Source organism: Pyrus communis, chromosome 2 (assembly GCF_041283825.1).
Source record: "Pyrus communis isolate YQ-2024b chromosome 2, ASM4128382v1, whole genome shotgun sequence".
Taxonomy (NCBI): Eukaryota; Viridiplantae; Streptophyta; class Magnoliopsida; order Rosales; family Rosaceae; genus Pyrus; species Pyrus communis.
The window spans coordinates 17,162,898-17,183,059 of record NC_142566.1 but is presented as its reverse complement, the minus strand read 5'-3'; the positions used below and the strand labels follow the sequence as shown (position 1 = coordinate 17,183,059).

Sequence of the window (20,162 nt, the reverse complement as noted above, 5' to 3'; positions counted from 1 at the left end):
TCTATTAACACCTTACAATCTTATGAAGAAACCCCGTACTTTATTTTCTCACTTAAATGTCTTTTTTTTACCCCTATTTGATTTAAGTTGGTAAACAAAGAGAAAACCCCACCACCTAACTTTTTCCTTGCCGGGCCTGTGCGGGAGGATAGACTTCCACGACGAAGGTGATAGAGGTAAAGGAGCATCCAGGTTGGTGAGTTGAAGTGTTGGATTGTAACCAATGAAATGAGAGTTTTCACCCGATGCCTATGGAGGTAATTAGATATACTTGGTCGTCGAATTAGGGTTGCTAGGTGTGCTTTTTGTTTTTGGGGGTGGAGACGTGGGGTGGCTTTAGAAGAATGAATGAGGATCTTCTCCGGATTTTCTTTGTGAAGATCCTCCAATCACGTTTGTTCAACGTATATCGTGTGACTAATTTCCGTCAGGTACTGTTTATATTCAATTTTAAATAAAAAATTTACAATAATTTCTGACCGCATGATGCACGATGAACGAACGTGATTGGAAGATTTGCGGGATCCTCACAAAGAGGATCCTAAACGTAGAAGAATGAGGGACAAAGTTGAAATTGTCTTCATAAAGTTGTGGGTGTGTAAAAAATAATCCTATAATATTTACTTATTTACAACAATACTTCTAAAGACTTCACGAATATCACATAACTCTCTGAAATTCATATATTTTCACTTAATCTTCGAAACTCAACTCATGGCTCATTTTTTTGTTTTATACTGCCAAAGTTCATTAACAAATCAGTTAATATTATTTGCTTGACACGAATATGACCTATTATTGCTGATAGGGTGATGCTATCTACATACGTATCTCAGGTTTTTATTGTCAGATCGAATAAATTAAAGAAAGTCAAAGAACATAAATAAACAAAAAAAAATGTGTAAAACGTAAATAAAAAAGTAAAAGGAAAAAAAATTATTTTGAATTTAAAAATTGTTTCTATTAATTTGTCAGCCTGATGGCGCTTTATGGGACACATCTCTCAACAAAAGATTGCATTGTTTCACGTAACTTTTACCTCTCGAACATCGCCTTGCTTAGGCCTGGTTCGGTACTGAGGTGATTCTGAAAAAAATTGGTATAAAAAAACGCTGGAAGCTGTTTTTGTGTTTGGTAAACATTCAGCTTCAACTTTTTTTCACAGTTTTGGGTGAAAAAAGCCAAAAACAAGAAGCTGCAAAACCCAGCTTTGAAAAATTGGTTTTTTTTTCACATCTGTTTTACATAAAAGTTTACCAAACACTATAATACTGCTTTTTTTTTCAAAAGCACTTTTACAAAAAAGTTTACCAAACACTCTGCTGCTTTATTTCACAGCTGTTTATTCTCACAGCACAGCAAAAACAGTTTTTTTTCAAAGCACAGCAATACCAAACCAGCCCTTAATCTAAAATCGGCAAAATATCTTGACATTCCTACAAGACGTGCCAAATTTCGTCACAACTAACATGTGTCTGCTGGCCCACCCGATCGACCTCCACCGGCATCTCCGCATCTCCTCAATCGAGTCTCTCCTCTCAATTCCCAAATCTGTATTTTAATTTTTAATCACCCACGTCCAATTTCCTCTGGTGGATTCTTCTTCTCATAGTCCAATTCTTTATTTTTGGCCTTTCTATCAAGGACAATTCTCCTTTTTCTGACTATCACTGCTCCATTATTTATACAAATATATATATATAAAGGACCGACTCTGAAGACCCCATCTGGGAAAGAAGGCGAATCTCCTTCTGGGGCTGCTTTGATTGTTCTCAGCTGGCGGGTCTTCGCTTTTTCGGTACGTTTTCTCACCTGGGGTTTGCTTGGCATGCTTTGATTTCCCACCATTACTTACTATTTGTGATTAGATTGTTAATGCTGGATTTTGGATGCCTTTAATTTGGCTTTGGTTTCCAAGAAAATGGACAATTAGATTAAGACTACATTTTTTGTAATGGGTTTGCATTCTTTCTGCAATTGTTCATATTTCAATTCAAAAATAAAAAATTTGATGCAATTTTCGTTTTTTTACGTTGGATTTGATAAGGATCAATGCTTCAGGATCTGGGTTCGTTGCCTGGTACCTTATAATTGTTCTTTGGCAACGAAAGAGATAATTTTTTCAATGTGTTAAGTGTGACATTGTATGATTTGGGGTTAAACAGAAAATGGGCAGCGAAATCGAAGAATTTGAAGATCCAAAACTTTCATCTGAAGCATTGGAGAACAATCGTGCATCTTCGTCGAAGGAAAGCAAAGGAAAGCGGCTGTGGGAGAAGGTGAAGTATCAGCTGGTTGAGTACCACACTTTGCCAAATTACTTGAGGGACAATGAGTTCATCTTAGGCCATTACCGGTCAGAATGGCCATTGAAGCAGGTCTTGCTTAGTATGTTTACCATCCACAACGAGACGCTGAACGTTTGGACGTAAGTTTCTATATTTCCCCTCTTGAAGTTTGCAATATTTAATGAGAAAGCAAAAACTGTTCATAATTTTCCTTGTTTCTTCTGAGTTAACTGTAGTGGATTAAACTGTGAATATGACAATTTACTTCGATCACAAGAACTGTATTGACGTCCATATTTCTATGTCAAACCCACGAAATTCTCTGATGTGAAATTATGTATGCTTTTTTTTGTTGTAGAGGTGCGCAGTTGGTTTCTTTAACTTGTGTAAAAATACATTGTTGGTAACTGATATGTCAGAACTACAACGGCATAAACTTCACCGTTGGACAATCTTTTCTAACAAATTATTGCTTTCCAGGCATTTGATCGGATTCTTCCTTTTTCTTTCCTTGACCATATACACTGCAATTAAGGTTCCCGAGGTCGTTGATCTTCATGCTCTGCAGCATTTACCTGATGTGCTGAAAAAGGCTGATCTGCACAAATTACATGAAGAATTCATGACCTGCCTCCCTTCCTTACCCAACATGCCAGATCTTAACAGACTTAGAGAAGAGTTAAAGACATCGTTAACTTCAATCGATCTGCTACCGTCACTCTCTGGTTGGCATGTTATGGAACTTCTGAAAAACTGTTTGCCGCAACGATTCTCCCATGGCAACCAAACTGATGTCTGTATGCTGGTATGCTCGACCTTTAAAGCCCTAGATCCAATGATATTAACTTATCCACTGACCATTTATATACATTCGTAATACCTTTTAAGCTTTTAGATGCTTCCATTATGTTCAATAGGTTCTTTCTTCCTTAATGAACATTTTGCTATTTGACGTTCTCCTCCAATTCAACATGAACAATAAATAGTTTATGTATTGTTGAAATATGTTTAACTTATTTTGATCCTTTGGCATTTAATTATTTAGTTCCTCACATCTACACACCCATCCGCAGCGTGCCATTTATAAGGCTTTGATTTTCTAGCATAATGTGCTTAGAATTGTGTCATTTATGTGAGATTTTTTTAGTATAAATGTGATTTTTGCAAAATGGTTTCCCTTAGTAGTTTGGCTACTCAAATTATCGCATAGCTATCCATGTAAGATGATATGTAGGAAAGTTGACTGACAGTTGTGTACTATTTCACACACACGGGCGCGTGCACAATCTAATTGTGTGAGCCCTTGGAGCATTAAATAATATAAAAGCATGAGCAGTTAGAATCCCCAATCATATAAATCTACTTTCCATTGTCAACGTTACTGTACTTTGGGATATGCATCCGCTAATATACTTTAATTTGTTGTTTGGATTAATGCAGCGTAGCATGAAGGAGGATGTAGCAAACATAATAGCACCATTGATGATTAGACCAATCACGAGATGGCCATTTTTTGCTTTCTTGGGGGGAGCCATGTTTTGCTTGCTGACCAGCAGCGCATGCCATCTTCTCTCTTGCCACTCTGAGCGCATGTCGTATATAATGCTCAGGATGGACTATGCTGGAATTGCAGCCCTTATATCTACCTCATTCTACCCTCTCGTCTACTACACCTTCATGTGCAACCCTTTCTTCTGCGCCCTCTACATGGGATGCATAACCCTCTTGGGAATTGCCACAGTTTTGGTTTCCCTCATCCCAGTATTTCAAAATCCCGAATACCGAATAGTCCGTGTGTCTCTTTTTCTTGGCATGGGCTTGTCCGGGATTCTACCCGTCATGCACAAGCTGATCTTGTTTTCAGATCAACCTGAGGCACTCCACACAACCGGGTATGAGATTCTGATGGGGCTTCTCTACGGGGTGGGAGCCCTGGTTTATGCCACAAGGATTCCAGAACGATGGATGCCTGGGAAGTTCGACATAGCAGGGCACAGCCACCAGCTGTTTCACGTATTGGTGGTGGCGGGGGCATACACCCATTACCGTGCAGGGCTCGTGTACCTCAAGTGGCGCGACTTAGCGGGTTGCTGATTTAGTGAATTAGGAAGATTGCCTATTGACTCTAGTATTAGTTGGTAAGGTCTCTGTTTGTTGTTATTTTATGCGTAGGTGAACAATGACGTTTCTCTAGTGTCAATAATGTGATTTCCGATTTGTGACTAGAATCGGGCACAGAAAATCGTGTTTGGTTCGCGGGAAAACGAAAAAAGGAAACATTGTATTGGAGTATTTCTGTTTTTTCTTGTACGCTTTCTATATGAAAGAATTGCAGTGCAGTACGCGAACAAAAAAGGAAGAAAAAGAAATTGGTTTTGCTTTCATTGAGAGTTGAACTCAAGACCTCCCGCTTACTAAACGGGTGCTCTAACCAACTGAGCTATGAAAGCTTCTTGTTATGTATTCCATTGGAATTAGTTTTGACAAAAATAATGCCTGTGGTTGTACCGGTATCTAAACGGTAAATTTTTCACACCGTATTTTCCTCCGATTTTCTTTTCCAATGCATCCCCTTTTCCCGTTCATCCATTTATTAGCGTGGAAATTAATGGGAAGAAAATTTGTATATTTAAGTAGATCCAAGCAATATTTGATAAATGAACCTATTTTGGTAAATTAACTGATTTTGATATTGTAGTTTGGTTAAGGTTCTATTTTAATTTTACAGATTTTTTCCCAAGGTCAACTAAATTGTTTGAGAAACGCCTCCCATGCGATCCGAACGTACTAAATTAAATAAACATAATTAGTAAATTATTTAAAATCATGAAAAATCCAACTAAATTAAATTAGTATAACTTCGGCCAAACTACAATCGTCACAATCATCAATTTGGTTATTCATTTCTGTTCATAAAATCCCAGATCACAACCATAGTCCAAACTTCATCCAAAAGTAGCAGCCATAGTCCAAACTTCATCTTTCTTCCTCCTTTCTCTATCATCTGGTCATTCATTTCTGTTCATAAAATCCCAGATCACAACCGGCACTGCAATGATTACTTTCCTTTCGGAAACAAATCCCCTTTCTCCCGTAAACGTCTCCCCAAAATTCAATTCCCACTTCCAATTTTAGGCATTTGTCTCACATTAACAAAAATCCCCACAATCCCCAGAATCCCAATCCCCCCCCTTCTCTATCTCTCTTCAAATATGCATCCTAATCCTATCCCACTCCTCCCACTTACTCCACCTTCCCACCTCCCAAACACCTGCCAATGGCGAAACCCACCCACCAATCCCGACCCTGCACCGACGGGTTTTCCTTCCTCGCCGGCCTATTCTTCGCCCTTTTCTTCGTCTGGTTCTTCTGGTGCTTCATCGCCCTGTACCATCACAAACCCAATTTCGGATTCCTCCCCTTTCCTATACCCGGCTCGGGATACGCCGCCCACGACCCGAATCCACAACCCGACCCCATCGACACAACTTTCTACGACGACCCGGAACTGAGCTACTTCATAGAAAGCCCGGTCAAGAACTGGGACCAGAAGCGGCGCGTTTGGCTGGACCTACATCCGTCGCTCGCTTCCGGGTCGCGGGACCGGGTCCTCCTCGTCACCGGATCGCAACCGTCCAAGTGTAAGAACCCGATTGGCGATCATCTTCTTCTGAGGCTGTTCAAGAACAAGGTGGACTACTGTCGTTTACACGGACACGACATTTTCTACAACAACGCGTACTTGCATCCCAAGATGGACTCCTATTGGGCCAAGCTTCCGGTTATTCGGGCCACGATGCTGGCCCACCCGGAAGCCGAATGGATCTGGTGGATAGATTCGGATGCGGTTTTTACCGACATGGAATTTAGGGTTCCATTGGGTCGGTACGAAAATCACAACCTTGTAGTCCATGGTTGGCCCAATATGGTTTATGGGGACATATATAATAAAAGTTGGACCGGGCTCAATGCCGGGGTGTTGTTAATTCGAAATTGTCAATGGTCCATGGACTTAATTGATGAATGGGCCTCGATCGGCCCACAGACCCCGGATTTTGAAAACTGGGGACGAATATTGACATCGGTATTCAAGGACAAGCCGTTCCCACTCCCAGACGATCAATCCGCTCTGATTTACTTGCTCTTCACGGATGAGGAGAGGTGGGGGAAAAAGACTTATTTGGAGTGGGAGTACTACTTGGAAGCTTATTGGATAGGGGTAGTGGGGAAGTACGATAACTTCACCGAGAGTTACGCCGAGACGGAGCGAAACGACAGCAGTTTGAGGAGGAGACATGCGGAGAAAGTGAACGAGTGGTACGGTGCGAAAAGAGAGACGTATATTAAGGGGCGCGTGAGGAGACCGTTTGTGACGCATTTTACCGGGTGTCAACCGTGCAGCGGAGAGCACAATCCACAGTATACCGGGGATTCGTGTTGGGACGAGATGAATAGGGCTTTGAATTTCGCGGATAATCAAGTGCTTCGAAATTATGGTTTTGTGCACCCTGATTTGAGTTCGTCAACTGTTTCTGTTTTGTTGTAACGTTTGATTGATTAAATAAATTGTGAGGTTTTAAATTATAGAAAGATAATAAGCGTAGTTGTGTTTTTGTTGGTTGTACATGTTATATTTGATGAAATATGTCCTCTACAAGTAATCATATTTTATTGAGAATAAAAAAATTTTGATAAAACAATGTATTTGATTTCAACTAAATGATCCTTAGATTCCGTGGAGTGTAGAATCGAAGGTTTGCAATATATTATGAAATGGGAAATGCTGCCAAATTAGAAAACTTTGGTCGATAAAAAACACATGATTACTGGTTTGTACGTGGTCACTGTTTATAAACAATGTGTCATTCTTGATTGGTGTAACAATCACACTACGTTTAAAATTTTTTTTTCTTTCCCAAAGGTAAGAATTTCATTATACTTGTCAACAATGTAGTGGTGTAATTTTATAAAATGTAAAGGATTACAAAGGCAAGAAGGGTCCCACTTAAGACAATATTAAACAGGTTAAAAAACTACTTATGTAAGTGATTAGGTTGCGAATCTTCTGACATTGGTATCTGTTAGTGTTAATGTTAATCTCCACTATTTACTTTTGGTTTTGGTTGTTTTTTCGTGTAAGTAATATTAATAAGACCGAGAAGATTATTATTATTAATTTGTAATTTTAAAACATTATCTCCATATGGATTGTAGGACACTTTCTGTGCCAATTTTCAAGTAAGATGCTTTTTCCTTGTAGTTATTACGTTTCTGCTTACCATTTGCTTACCAATTTATAAGTTGAAAAAAAATTGTTGTCAAAAAATTGAGTTGGGGGTGGGTTTTTATTTTTTATTTTTTCCACCATCATTAAACATTTATTGTTGGTCTGATTGCTTGTCTAGCGATCCCTGCTAGCTGTCGCTAAGAGTTTGAATTTGGGATGCTAACTAAGTAGACGTGTAACAGATATGCAAAAGCAGGCGCGCAACAAGTGGAACAAGATACCTATTCGACTTTTCGCCTCACCCTATCCAACTAGACAGCACATCTGTCGTCCTCAACTCTCTTGCATCTGAACTTATGAGTCTAAGAAATCCGCCAATCCACGTGATGTGTGAACAACGAAAGTTGTGTACACTATACAATGGAGGATTCAAGAAATTTTCCTATCAGGCCACTTTAAGTAGTAGCCTGTGGTGCCCTACCATACCATGGCTCAACCTCTTTGAGGCATTTTATCAAGCATTTGCCCCAAGGAGAACATCAAAAGAACTTGGACGATATCATGTGTAGCAATAACGGTGGGCAGTCGAGCAATTGGAAGGCTTGGCGGCCCCTAGGTGGATCCGCCAACGGAGATATGAAAGCTAAAGAATCAATTGAGCACAATGCAAAGCAAAAGAGGGTAGGTAAGGTAGCTATGCGACACCAAACCCCTAATAAAACAGTGATGAGAAATTAAGATACGTGTTTGATATAACTTCCAAGTCTTGAATTCCCCATTAAAAAACACAAGTATATTTATCATTATTCCTAACAACGATTAAGCTATCATTAGGGTTTTCCCAAATTGTCATCATCATCAACAACTCCCCCCTATATATACCTTTTGCATGGCCAAACACCTCCCCACTCATAAAACAGATCCAATAATTTAGTCACTTTCCAAGGTGCCATGTATACCATTTAGTCAACAAATCAGTCAAGAGCTTTCATCATCCAATGAATCCAACAGCATAAGTAAGTGACTAATAAATCCAGCTTTTACAAAAGCCGAATAAACAAAAGCAATCAAACAAAAGCTATATGCCAATCTTAACCTTTTCAAAACTCGGCCGGGTAATCAAACGGCACCGGAGTGGCCGCACTATCCCCCGTGCTCGAGTGCACGTACCCATATTTACGGAGCACCTGGTTATCCGCGAAATTCAACGCCTTCCGCATCCCGTCCCAGCACGACTCCCCGGCATACATCTCGTTGTGCATTCCGCTGCACGGCTGGCATCCCGTAAAGTGCGTGACGAACGGCCGCCTCCAGCTCCCCTTCCCGTACCCCGCCTCACGCAAGTACTCCTCCCTATACGCACCGTACTGCTCGCTCACCTTTTCCGCGTGCCTCCTCCTTAAACGCACCGCATTGTCCTCCTCCCCTCTCTCTATCTCATCGTACCTGGCCTCGATCTTATCCAGCGTCCCCACGATATCCGCCCAGTACCCTTCGAAATAATACTCGCTCTCCAGATAAATCTTGTCCCCCCATTTCTCCTTCTCCTTGTAGATCAAGTAAGCCAGCCCCGTCTGATCGTCCGACTCCGGGAACGCCTTGTCCTTGAACGTTGACCGGAGGGTCTCCCCCCACTTCTCGTACTCCGGGGTCTGCGGGCCCATGCTGGCCCACACCTCGAGGAAATCCATGGCCCACTGGGAGTTCCGGATTAAGAACACACCTGCATTGAGCCCGGTCCAGCTGTGCGTCTCCGTTACCAGGTGGGTCCACCCGTGGACGATGAGGTTGTGGTTTTTGTACCGGTCCAGCGGGAGCTTGAACTCCATATCGGTGAACAACGCGTCCGAGTCGACCCACCAGATCCACTCGGCCTCCGGGTGGGCCACCATGGCGGCCCGGATTACGGGGAGCTTGGCCCAGTAGTTCCCCATCCGCGGGTGCAGCAATGCGTTGTTGTAGAAGATTTCGTGGCCGTGGATTCTACAGTAGTCCACCTTGTTCTTGAAGAATCTCAGGAGGAGATGATCGCCGATAGGATTTTTACACGCGGACGGCTGGGATCCCGTCACCATCAGAATCCTTTCGCCCGCTCCCGCCGCCAACGACTTGTGGTGCAGCAGCCACTGCCGCCGCTTCTCGTCCCAGTCCCGAACCGGCTGCCCGAGCGTGTACCGGACCTCCCGGTCATCGTAGAAGGTCCGGTTCCGGGGATCCCGGCGCAGGTCAGAGTCGTCGGCGCATTGATCGGTTTCAGCAGCGGTTGGCGGCGGAGCGACCGTGCGGTTGAAATTGGGGATAGAAGAAGGGGTTACGAAGGTCCAGAGAGTGAGGAGGAGGAGAAGAGCGATAAATGCGCCGCCGAAGAAAAGCAGTCCGTCGGCGACCCAGGAAGAGGGCCTTGTTCTGGCATAGGGTTTCGACATTTGAGGCAACTCAGGGGAAAGCATTGGAAATGGAAAATGCGACAGGGTTGGGTTATTAACGGTGTCGTTTTGCGGCCATGGATGAAGGGTTTCGTACAGCTTCTATTCTGGTCCTCTGGATATGTTTAGCAGAAGGATTTAAGTGGGGGGGAGTGTACAGTGCATAGTCGGTTTAGTAGCGCTGAAGATGCTAAAGTGCGCCACGATCTACGGCATTCGTTGGGTCCCTTTGTCTAGCCTACACCTTGATCAAGCAGACACGTGTATGTATGTGTTTGTGAACCGACACCTTCGTGGGTAGAAATTAGAATTTTGTCGCTTTTACTTTTATGACCCACACCATGTTACTTTACAGTGTGGGTGCGGCTCACAAGAAAGGAATGAAGGAAGGTATTATGGTCATTTAGGTGCACTTTATTGTGATATTAATAATGGACTTGCTTGGGATGAAAAGGAAGCCTAAAATTTATATTATTTGGAGAGAAATATTTTGGAGATTTTTTATGGATTCTTAAACATCTTATATTTTTTACCTAATATATTAAAATATTAGTATAAAAATAAGCTGACAAAGAGTAAACGCAGAGTTTTACTTTTAAAAAATTCTGCAAAAGGATTTCTTTTATTTGGCAGGAATTGGTTTGGCAAATAGAGTGGGCATAGTCTGGAATTGAATTCGTTATGATGTTGATTGATAATTACCCAGACAGGTGGCAACATTCAAACAAGTGATAAACATAAGATTTTAAGCTTATAAAGTTGCAACCCACCAATGCAAATTATTGTCACATAATCTCTAGTTCTAGTGCAAATTGTCAAAGAGTTTATTCCTCCATTTGAGGGTTTTGTATCTGATTCTCGCCACCTCCGATACCACGTGTATAAAGAAAACTTCAAGTTCATAATTAGTTTACATATATTCATAAGATAGTGATATAAATGATGGATAAATTTTAATGTGTATTCGGGACACATAGATGATACACCACGTATTATAATATAAGTAAACATCAAGATTGATATGTCTCACTTTAGAGCATATTGTTCAGTATCTCTCCATTTTATAACACATAATGTACCATATTATGCTACGGATACACAGAAAAATCTCTTCAAATAATGGTGCAATAGTGCAATGAGTCTTTTCAATAACCAACATAAAAAGAAGATTTTGTAATGCTTGCTTATTTACATATATATTCGAGATTTATATAAAAGTTATGAATGCATCTCTCCGCTCCCTTCCTCACATTTCATTTGATGTACTTCTTGTAAATTCACATCTCACTATGCAATAAGTTTTGTTGGCAAACATTGGAAGCTCCCACAACTTACAATCTAGTGATATTTTTCTTTTCAATATTGAAATAAGTTTTAAGTTCGCAATACCAAGACTTCGTGCTAGAGCGGTTTGAAACGAGAGGCTCGATGGAAGGTTGGGTTGAACAATGTCAACCCAAGGCAACCCAAACGGAACCGGATATTATGAACAATAAAAATGATTGATTTTACTAATTATGGGCATCCCTCTTATTGTAATTTAGAATGCTACTAGATTGATTGTATATAAACGTGAAATGGCAAATAGGCTGATCTTAATAAAACGTTCTGTGCAAGACATACAAACACTATTCATATGACATACCAACACCATTTTGCATAGGGCATTATTTGCCCTTGTTTTAATCTTGCCCTCTTTCTTTAGCTTGCTTCTTTGCCTTCCCCCTTTGCTTCACTTTGTTCTGATTACCGCAAGCAGGTGTCTCATTGCCTGAACAAACGCACTCTCGCGTTAATTTTCACTCCATGTTTCAAAATTTCAAATGAAATTACCCAAAATAGAAACCATAATTACGAAACAATCCAAAAGATTTCTGCACTCTCGTGTTTATTTAAGTCCTTTTATTCTCCTTTCATTTATTCAATTAAAACTTTATAATTTAAACAAGATTGTGCGAGAAGATCACTTCCCAACGTTTTCTAACCCAGTTTCTCAGTGTCAACAGCGCCAGGTTTCTTAGAGGTATTATGTCGAACACCTTGTGCTTCATTTTCAAATTGATACATTGTTGAAGGTAAAAGAGGCCCAATAATTCCCCTGCAACGAGAAGCTTCTGTGCGGAGTCTTTTCCATTGAGCTCTCATAAGCCTCTGAGGCTCACTTTCGCCTTTGCCGTCGTCTTCACCGCTCGTCGCTGAAGACCCACTTTCCTCTAAGTCATCTGTTCGTACTTTGAAAGTAAATTGTGATGGATCATGGAATTCGAAGACAAGGCTGGGGAGTTATGAGTGGGTGATTCGAGATTTTGCGAGGTGTTTGCGGAGAGCAGGAGGGGCGGGGGAAGAGGCCTTTTCATTCGGCAATCTTGGCGGAAGCGGAGGCTATTCGTGCAGCACTTGTGTTTTGCAAAAATGAAGGATTTACGAAGTTGGAGATTGAATCGGATGCCCAAGTGCTGCTGCGAATGATTAACAAGGAGGTTGAAGTAGATGCTGATTCAGAATTTCTTCTGTTTGATATTGATTCTTTGGTGAAGTATATTGGAGATGTCAAAATTGGGTTTGTGCCGCGGGTAGCAACCTGGCTGCTCACACGATTGCCTCGCTTACCGTCAAAAATAGTAGTCCATTTATTTGGGATGAAATAGCCCTGAGTTTTCATTTAATATTCTTGCATATAAACATTTCGATTAAATTATAAATAAAGTTTATTTTTTGACAAAAAAAAAAAGTTTTTATCATAAATGATCTTTAAAATTGATCTTGGTCCCTAAAATTAAAAATTAATTAATTTAATTCTAGAAAATAGGTGTTACAAATCAATGTGGTCATTTCGTCATAATTATGTTTAAAATTCTGATGTAGAAAATCAAGCAATGAACTTTTACCCGACATGCAAGACAAGGGGAGTTATGCGAGAAACATTCTAGCCCGAACAACACCCATCGCCACCTCATGCATCTTCTCAATCTTCTTCAGCCCCAGCCCACCCAATCCTAAGCCAATTCTCCCTATCGTCTCCTCAAAAAAAAAAAAAAAAAAAAAAAAAGAGGTAGTAATAGAGAACCAAAGGAGTTCATGCTCCTCGAATTTTCTTCTTCCTCAAGCTCCCCCAGGCGCCTTTGCCATGGGCAACCACCTCTCCTCCACGCCATGCCAGTTACCCAGCTGCAGTTTGGTGGGGAAATTCTTTTCGTGACAACAATTTCAGCAAAAAGAACATATCACCAAAAAAATTCACACACAACATACAAAATTAAGTAAGAAGTAGGAGAACATACCTCAACAAATATTCAAGTGATGAAGATGCAGAGAGATTTGAAGAAGATTAAAACGAAGAGACCGAGACCAAGAAGACTGCTCCACTCTCCAAAATAATCTGAAAAGAAAAACTCTTTTGGTTTTCTTATATGACAACATAGAACACTAGAAAAAAGTGGTAATGGAAGCTCGTAGACAAAATTTTGTAAACTAAATGGCATGGAAGTTGATGATTATTTCTTATTAGTGACGCATCATTTTATTTGGAAATTTAGTCTACAAATTATCTACCTAGCATTACCCTTCTTTGAAATGGAATGACATTTTAGACTTTGCAAATTAAAAAGTTAAGGTTGATTTTGGAATTCAAAATGTTTAATTAAAGGGAGAAAAGTGATTCCCTTATTTTCGGATAGGGATTCTCTTTCTTTTTTTTTTTTCTTTTTTTTTTTTCCTCCCTCTCCTGTTTGAATGCTCAAGATTTCATATTGTTTTTTCATCTTTGTAGAGAGAGAGAGAGAGAGAGAGAGAGAGAGAGAGAGAGAGAAACCTGTAAAAGGAGGGGAGGGGAAAAGGGAAGGAGAGCATCTTTATCCCTTATTTTCTAGGTATTTCTTGATAAAATGCTTTACAGTGCTTTTGTCCAACTAAAATCACTTTTGAAATGGCCTGTTCTTACACCGAAGTGCTTTTACTCATTAGAAAGTGATTTTGACTCTTTCAAAAGTAAATCCAAACAAGCTCTAAGACATTGCGCGACGAATGGTCTTTCGTTGGGCAAAGTCTTTTTTGATGCATGAATTTGGTGTACCCAACTATCCTTAATGCCAAAATTGTCTAACTCTTGGATCACCAACTTTTGCACAACAAGTGGTATCAAAGCTCATACAACACTTTGAATTCATTGGCGAACCCAAAGAGGCGAGGAGGTGCGGCTGCACCTCCGACCGCCGGAGTTCGTGGTGGAAAAATAGGGTCTAATTGCTATATTAAATCACATAGAATATTAAGAAATAGTTCACCTAATTATATATCAAAATTAATGCATGCACATGAGTAATCAATGTTAAATGAACATGACATAATGGATTAGGAAAACCTGAAAATATGGTCGAGGTAAGTGTTAAGACACTTTGTCCTTAAGGCAAGTTTACGCCCCACTATGATGCTCATGGTTGATCAGTGTTTGTCTCCAAGATACAACAACCATGTCCTTGTAATAGTAGTAGTCCAAATCACAAGGCTCCATGAGCCACAATTGTGTTGATAACTCTCTCATACGAACTCAATGAAACTTTAATATTTAGTTCAATATATGTACAATTATGTAAATGAAAAAAGTTATTTTATGCTTATAGGGGCTTCCTTATGTATAGATTTTGAGATACCTTATTGGAAAGCATGTGACTATTCATAAAGAGTGAAAAGTTGCAACTCTTCATTTGAGTAGAGGCATCTTTTTACCAAAAGGCTCCACTTCTAATTTCCATTCAATTAATAAATTTAATATAATAATATTATTATTAAATTTTCCAACAATCCCCCACATAAATGGAAATTGACTCCACACTATGCAAATGGCAATGTAGACACTAGAGAGAAATTCATTAGGAAAAGTACCGCATCGGAATAGGTAGTTTTTAGCTTTGAACCTTCCGTAGTGAATTACTATCGGATTTACTTGGCTAATTAGTGAACACGATGTCTTAAACTGCTCAGCCGTTTGTGTAAACCAAGATAATAGTAATCACACAATACCCTTCCAGACACCCTGTGGTTGCTCGGTTGTGTTGATTTTGGCCTTGAACAATTCTCAGTTTCTCATGAGTGCTTTTAGAGAATTAAGCCATTCAGAAAATTCTCATAGAAACGGCCATATTCCTCACTTAAGATAGGTGACTTCCCATTAAGAGTATCCTGCAATACCCCACTTGTTATTTCCAAGTATAGGAATCATTAAAAGCAAAGCTTATCCTAAACACGTTGTAGATAACACTATTGCATCATAGGATATGGGTAGGAGATTATCTCCACAGTGCTCCCATTGAATCATCCACAATTCGGTTGTCCCTTTGAACCTAGATCTCTAGTCAGCTAGGTTGGGTTTTATGGCTCTCAAGATGTAGGCTTTTAACTCATTCCCTTCGATGATGCAACTTACTTTCTAGTCAAACCTTTAATTAATTTGGATCCACTAGGTTGATGACTATCTCGTATGGTGCACACTTCCAGTTATAAAATTATATTTCATTCGAGAGTAGTTGTTTTCCAACGTAATTCCTCCAAACATGTGTTCGAACTTGATAAGTAATTTGCTAACACTTGAGTAAACTCCCCCACATTTAAGGCATTTGCTAGAAGATCTCCAACCTTTCAATACCTTAAAACGTCAATTACAAGAGATGGTCACCATCTCTTTCTAGAAGCAAATTACTTTTACCTTCTTTTTAAGTATATTTCATTTCTGAAAAATAGCTAAGCGTAGCCCCCACAATTCCCTCACATTGTGGTTGCTTTTTAATGCTATCAATTACTCATTCATCATACTTAAGAAGTAAGTACCAATGAAGGTATTGTCTCATTATCTATCTTCACTTCTAGCTTTCAAGCCTCACAAGTCCTTTTTATGAGAAACACTCCTTTTACATTCAACTAGGTATCCAGACCTTTTGTTTCTTGAAATTAAACAAGAACCACACTCATAAAATTAACCACATTCATAAAATTAATCACAACATTATTATAATGGTTAAGGCTACAACTAAAGATGTGTCCACTACGGAAGTTAATTCCAAAATGTCACCACACTACTAGAATTTTGGCTAAAAGCCACCCTTTTCATTAGTGTCTATTGTCAAGTGTGGACACTCTCATTGGTGGCAAACCTCAGTGGCCACCAAGCGGCCACTAAACTAGAGAACATGTCCTATGTAGAGGACTTTACTGTAACAATGGCTACCAATATTGCATTGGTGTCATCTGCAAACAATGCCCTAATTCACATTGGTGGCAAAGTTGCGAAATAATATTAAGAAAAAAAAGATGCCTTCACGGGCATATATGAATACTAAAGTTAAGAGTAGCAGGTGCACACCTCACTGGGCAGACCCCATAGTCGGTGAAGATAGAAATCCGACTTAGATGCAATGATACCAGGCGCTAGGCTTTCAGTCCCTCGAGGATTAGTTGGAACCCAAATCTGCTTTGCAATCAAAATGAATACAAGTCAGTGCCAGCACATAAACATCAGAACAGTAGATATCACCAAATTTCCTGGAACAATTACAACATCAAAACATCCAGAAGAAAAGTATAACCTTTCACTGAACCCTATAACTTTGCCTCTAGAACCACTATACGAGCAAGCAAGCAATTTCTGCTCATTATTGTTACGGTAATTAGCCTAGGAGAAGGCCTAAAATCCTTTCATGCTGCACAAGTATAATTTAAGCATACCTTTGTTTCCTGAGATACATATTTTTCAATGCGCTGCTTGTTTCCCTTCAAAGAAGACAAGGCACTCAACAATGCTTGGGTTGAAAACCCGAAGTACTTTTCCTCTATGTACGAAAGATCAATAGAAGGAAAAAGGGTGGACGGAAGATTCATCTACCATATTCAAACACAATCAAGAAGTCCATGTTACTCTTCATACAATCATATGATTTAGAACCAAATTCATCTGAAACACAACCATACAGAAAAAAATACGTAATAATAATTTGTGCACCTTAGTCAACGAAATTGTTGAAAACGATACTCCTAAAAAAAACCCGACTACAGCTCCAACAAAGATTGTCACCACAAGCCTCATTGTCTCATTGGGGTTTCTTAAATTTCAGCTGCATCTCAAAAGAAGTTCACATTACACAAATGATGAAAACTTTTGAGTTCCGTTCTAACATCAACGAATGTAAAGATTGCAGAATGAACAAAACAAAATTTAAAAGATTCGTACATGCGTATTGGAGACCCCATATTACTCAAGTTACTCTGATCCCACAGTCACAAAGATACATGTTTAATTCTAGCAAGCAGAGGGTGTTCCACATGCACGAAAATCGGCTGATTCTACAGCTTCATTAGTGAAGCAACCATCAAACAACCCTGCAAGGCTGAAACGATAAATTAATTAACTTAAAACATGCTTTGTGAGTCAAATTAGTCTCAGTTTTCACACAGTAGCTCACTGGCTTTGTTTACACCACTCATCAGCTGAGCCGAATTCTAATTACAGCAAAATTCATAGCTAAGCAACCTAGTACAACAATCCGGAAATTTAATTAATTTATTAATCTTGAAGTTAAACTCAGTTAAACGCATCAAATCCGGAAATATTAACACAAAGGAGATTAAGGAAAGTAATTAATAATTAACGAGAAAGTAAAAACGTACAGGGGTGATTTTGCAGTAAAAAAAGTTCAACACGGCGGAGCAAAACCGTACACGGCCCATCTCCGTCGTCCGGCAGGGCTTCAAGTTTCGTTTCCATAATTCTCTGATTGGGTTTTTGAAAATGGCACCAACGAGGAACTGCTGAGATTTAATTTCCAAAGTTCCACTTTAATTTCCAAATAATTAAAATACCTACACATGTATAAATCCATCTGTTGAATAATTTCAACAATTACCCAGAATAAAAAAATTAAAAAAAAAAAAAAAAGAATTTTACCCAAACAGAGAGTGGATCCATGGATTTGGAAGTGAAGGACGCTTGGGAGGGTCGGCTTAGGTTGGAAACAACTTTAATTCACCTTCCTCGAACCTAATCTTTGACATGCATACTGATAATGTAATTAAAATTTGAAATCTAGAATTGATCCCATAACTAAAACCTTTTATTTTGGAAAAGCACTTACATTGGAGGATAGCCGTCGAGGAAAGGATCATTTTTACCTTTTGGGTCAAGGTCCAATTCCGGCAGGTTTTGCCGGAACTGGGCCGGAAACCCCGCGGTCACCGTTTATTAGATCTGAAATTAAGAATTCGGCTATGAATTTGTAGAAACTAACTTGGCATTTCACGAACAGGTATAAGTGATGCACCACCGTTTACATCTTTTGGCATAAATATGATATTGAAACCTCTGTACCTCTGTTTTTACAATTAAGAGAATTTACATGAAACTTTCATATGGTGACTTTTCAAGTATAACAAAACCAACTATTGCCATTCAAACAGCACCATCACTGCAACCGAAGGTTACAGTTTGAGACAGACCAAATTAATGACCCCACGATCGAAGCGATCATGCCCTTTTGTCAAATTCTATAGAATATGATCATACTCATGATATCACTGTAAATTTTAGTTATGTCTGTTAAACACATATATTTATGCAACTGTAATATATGCAGATGCCTCGCGTAAAAACACAGTTAATTAGTATAACTGCAGTATGTCTGACACTTCAAAGGGAGTCTACACCAGACGGATGCAACACTATGTGCATCGCGCCTGGGATATATACCAATTGAAACCAACATTTCCTAATTTTGTATAAGAACTCACAGACATCATGCATATCACTTACTGTCAGCCATGGCCCAAATATGAATGCATGAGTTAGTTACATATGCATAAAATTAAATATTTAAAACAACTAGACGAGTTTATACACACTATATAAGTCATCTAGGAATATGTGAGTCAATATAAACATATATGCAAATCACCAAAATAAAACCAACATGAATGATGTCCCAACTTTCATACTAAACAATCGGATATCTCACACATAGAAATTTGGTTCATATATTGACGTGTGGCATCAATTTTTTTTTTTTTTTTTTTTCATAAATATTGATCCGTTCAAAACTACGTTGAAACACCAATCCAAACTACTGTAAGATATACGTATATTCAACAGTATGCAGGACCCAACAAATGTAAGCATCAGTGTAACTTTTCAATCAAAGCAAATGGCAGCACGGTATAATAATTATGTCTCATCACAAATATATATACCTACACACACACACACACATATATATATGTATGTATGTCACATTATGCATTATATGCGTTCAGTAGGACGCCATGTTTAAGATTCACAAGATATGAAATATTAGTTATACCACATACACGATATCTCAAACCTTCAGTCTTTTTGTATCAACGCACACCATGCGTAAACTTTCCAAGTGAAAAAAAAAAAAAAAAAAAAAAAAAAAAAACATCTTTTCATGAAAAGATATTTCACCTTTTCTTATATTTTCTTATCACCTCTATAATGCCAAGAGGCAAGAAATATCCATTTAATATATCAAATCTAACCAACTCATGTTCCTTCATAATACCTCATATACATATCCATCACGGCTGCATTCAAATACATTACTAACACTCACAAAGCATATCATTTTAATCCACTAATATTTCTTCGGGAAATAATGGGCACAACCAAACATTCTGCATTTCTCCATAAATATATTGTTAGAGCAATATTAGAAAATATGAAAAATAACAATATAATTCTAATGATAATAATCATAAGGAAATTCACAACATCAATTATACATGAGATTAATATAAACAATTAAAGAGAAAGTTAGAAAAACTGACAAACTTGGAGATTGAGGCTTGCATAAATGCAATGTCCTAAAGACATAATTTCGCTCCTACTCTTGTGCTGGTAGTTCGGTAGGTGTCCGTCTCCCAGGATTCAACAATCTATAATCCGAAGTCAAAGCACTTAAATCATCGGACTCGGACGAACTTCATATATTCTATACTCTCAAGACACGACTCGGAATTTTACTAACCAAGACTAAAAGACCTTAGAGAAAAACTCTTCTCTTAAGTCTCTAGACATGTGGGATGTTTAAGTTTATATAGAACTGAAGCCACCCCCTTTTGAAACATTGTGACTGTTGCCTAAAATTCCAGCGAACAGAACAACTCATGAATTTGAATTCAACTATGACACATGAATTTTATTTTTCATTCATATAAAAATTA

The 20,162-nt window shown here is 39.0% G+C and overlaps 3 protein-coding genes, 1 long non-coding RNA gene and 1 other non-coding gene across 12 annotated transcripts; 2 read left to right on the top strand and 3 right to left on the bottom strand.

The window, feature by feature from the left end:
• Positions 1 to 1,018: 1,018 nt before the first annotated feature.
• On the top strand, positions 1,019 to 4,580 carry LOC137747239 (heptahelical transmembrane protein 4). The gene is made up of 5 exons (XM_088684927.1): positions 1,019 to 1,062; positions 1,401 to 1,798; positions 2,166 to 2,428; positions 2,769 to 3,093; positions 3,729 to 4,580. The coding sequence occupies exons 3-5, from the start codon at positions 2,169 to 2,171 to the stop codon at positions 4,380 to 4,382; spliced, it is 1,239 nt and encodes a 412-aa protein (XP_088541053.1). The 5' UTR covers positions 1,019 to 1,062; positions 1,401 to 1,798; positions 2,166 to 2,168; the 3' UTR covers positions 4,383 to 4,580.
• Positions 4,581 to 4,664: 84 nt separating this feature from the next.
• On the bottom strand, positions 4,665 to 4,738 carry TRNAT-AGU (transfer RNA threonine (anticodon AGU)). The gene has a single exon. It is a non-coding gene; the product is annotated as a tRNA-Thr (tRNA).
• Positions 4,739 to 5,195: 457 nt separating this feature from the next.
• LOC137747238 (glycosyltransferase 6-like) lies at positions 5,196 to 6,985 on the top strand. The gene has a single exon (XM_068487307.2). It carries the CDS (start codon positions 5,566 to 5,568, stop codon positions 6,832 to 6,834), a length of 1,269 nt encoding a protein of 422 aa, XP_068343408.2. The 5' UTR covers positions 5,196 to 5,565; the 3' UTR covers positions 6,835 to 6,985.
• Positions 6,986 to 8,444: 1,459 nt separating this feature from the next.
• Positions 8,445 to 10,388, bottom strand: LOC137747532 (galactomannan galactosyltransferase 1-like). The gene has a single exon (XM_088684923.1). The coding sequence runs from the start codon at positions 9,963 to 9,965 to the stop codon at positions 8,616 to 8,618; it is 1,350 nt and encodes a 449-aa protein (XP_088541049.1). The 5' UTR covers positions 9,966 to 10,388; the 3' UTR covers positions 8,445 to 8,615.
• A 5,905-nt stretch (positions 10,389 to 16,293) lies between these two features.
• On the bottom strand, positions 16,294 to 18,462 carry LOC148698660 (uncharacterized). Of its 8 annotated transcripts, none has more exons than XR_015952076.1 (6): positions 17,875 to 18,460; positions 17,598 to 17,789; positions 17,161 to 17,317; positions 16,933 to 17,044; positions 16,659 to 16,811; positions 16,300 to 16,401 (listed from the first exon to the last, which is right to left on the bottom strand). It is a non-coding gene; the product is annotated as an uncharacterized LOC148698660 (long non-coding RNA). The 8 variants fall into 8 exon arrangements; XR_015952069.1 differs by having other exon boundaries at positions 16,300 to 16,811; positions 17,875 to 17,986; positions 18,062 to 18,459; XR_015952075.1 differs by having other exon boundaries at positions 16,300 to 16,811; positions 17,875 to 17,967; positions 18,062 to 18,459.
• Positions 18,463 to 20,162: the final 1,700 nt, after the last annotated feature.

What these genes read in the sequence shown, in the direction of transcription:
- LOC137747239 (XM_088684927.1), top strand. Translation starts at nt 2,169, where the DNA reads ATGGGCAGCGAAATCGAAGAATTTGAAGATCCAAAACTTTCATCTGAA. An exon ending in GAGACGCTGAACGTTTGGAC is followed by an intron (nt 2,429 to 2,768) that starts GTAAGTTTCTAT and finishes ATTGCTTTCCAG; the next exon opens with GCATTTGATCGGATTCTTCC. An exon ending in AAACTGATGTCTGTATGCTG is followed by an intron (nt 3,094 to 3,728) that starts GTATGCTCGACC and finishes GGATTAATGCAG; the next exon opens with CGTAGCATGAAGGAGGATGT.
- LOC137747238 (XM_068487307.2), top strand. Translation starts at nt 5,566, where the DNA reads ATGGCGAAACCCACCCACCAATCCCGACCCTGCACCGACGGGTTTTCC.
- LOC137747532 (XM_088684923.1), bottom strand. Translation starts at nt 9,965, where the DNA reads ATGCTTTCCCCTGAGTTGCCTCAAATGTCGAAACCCTATGCCAGAACA.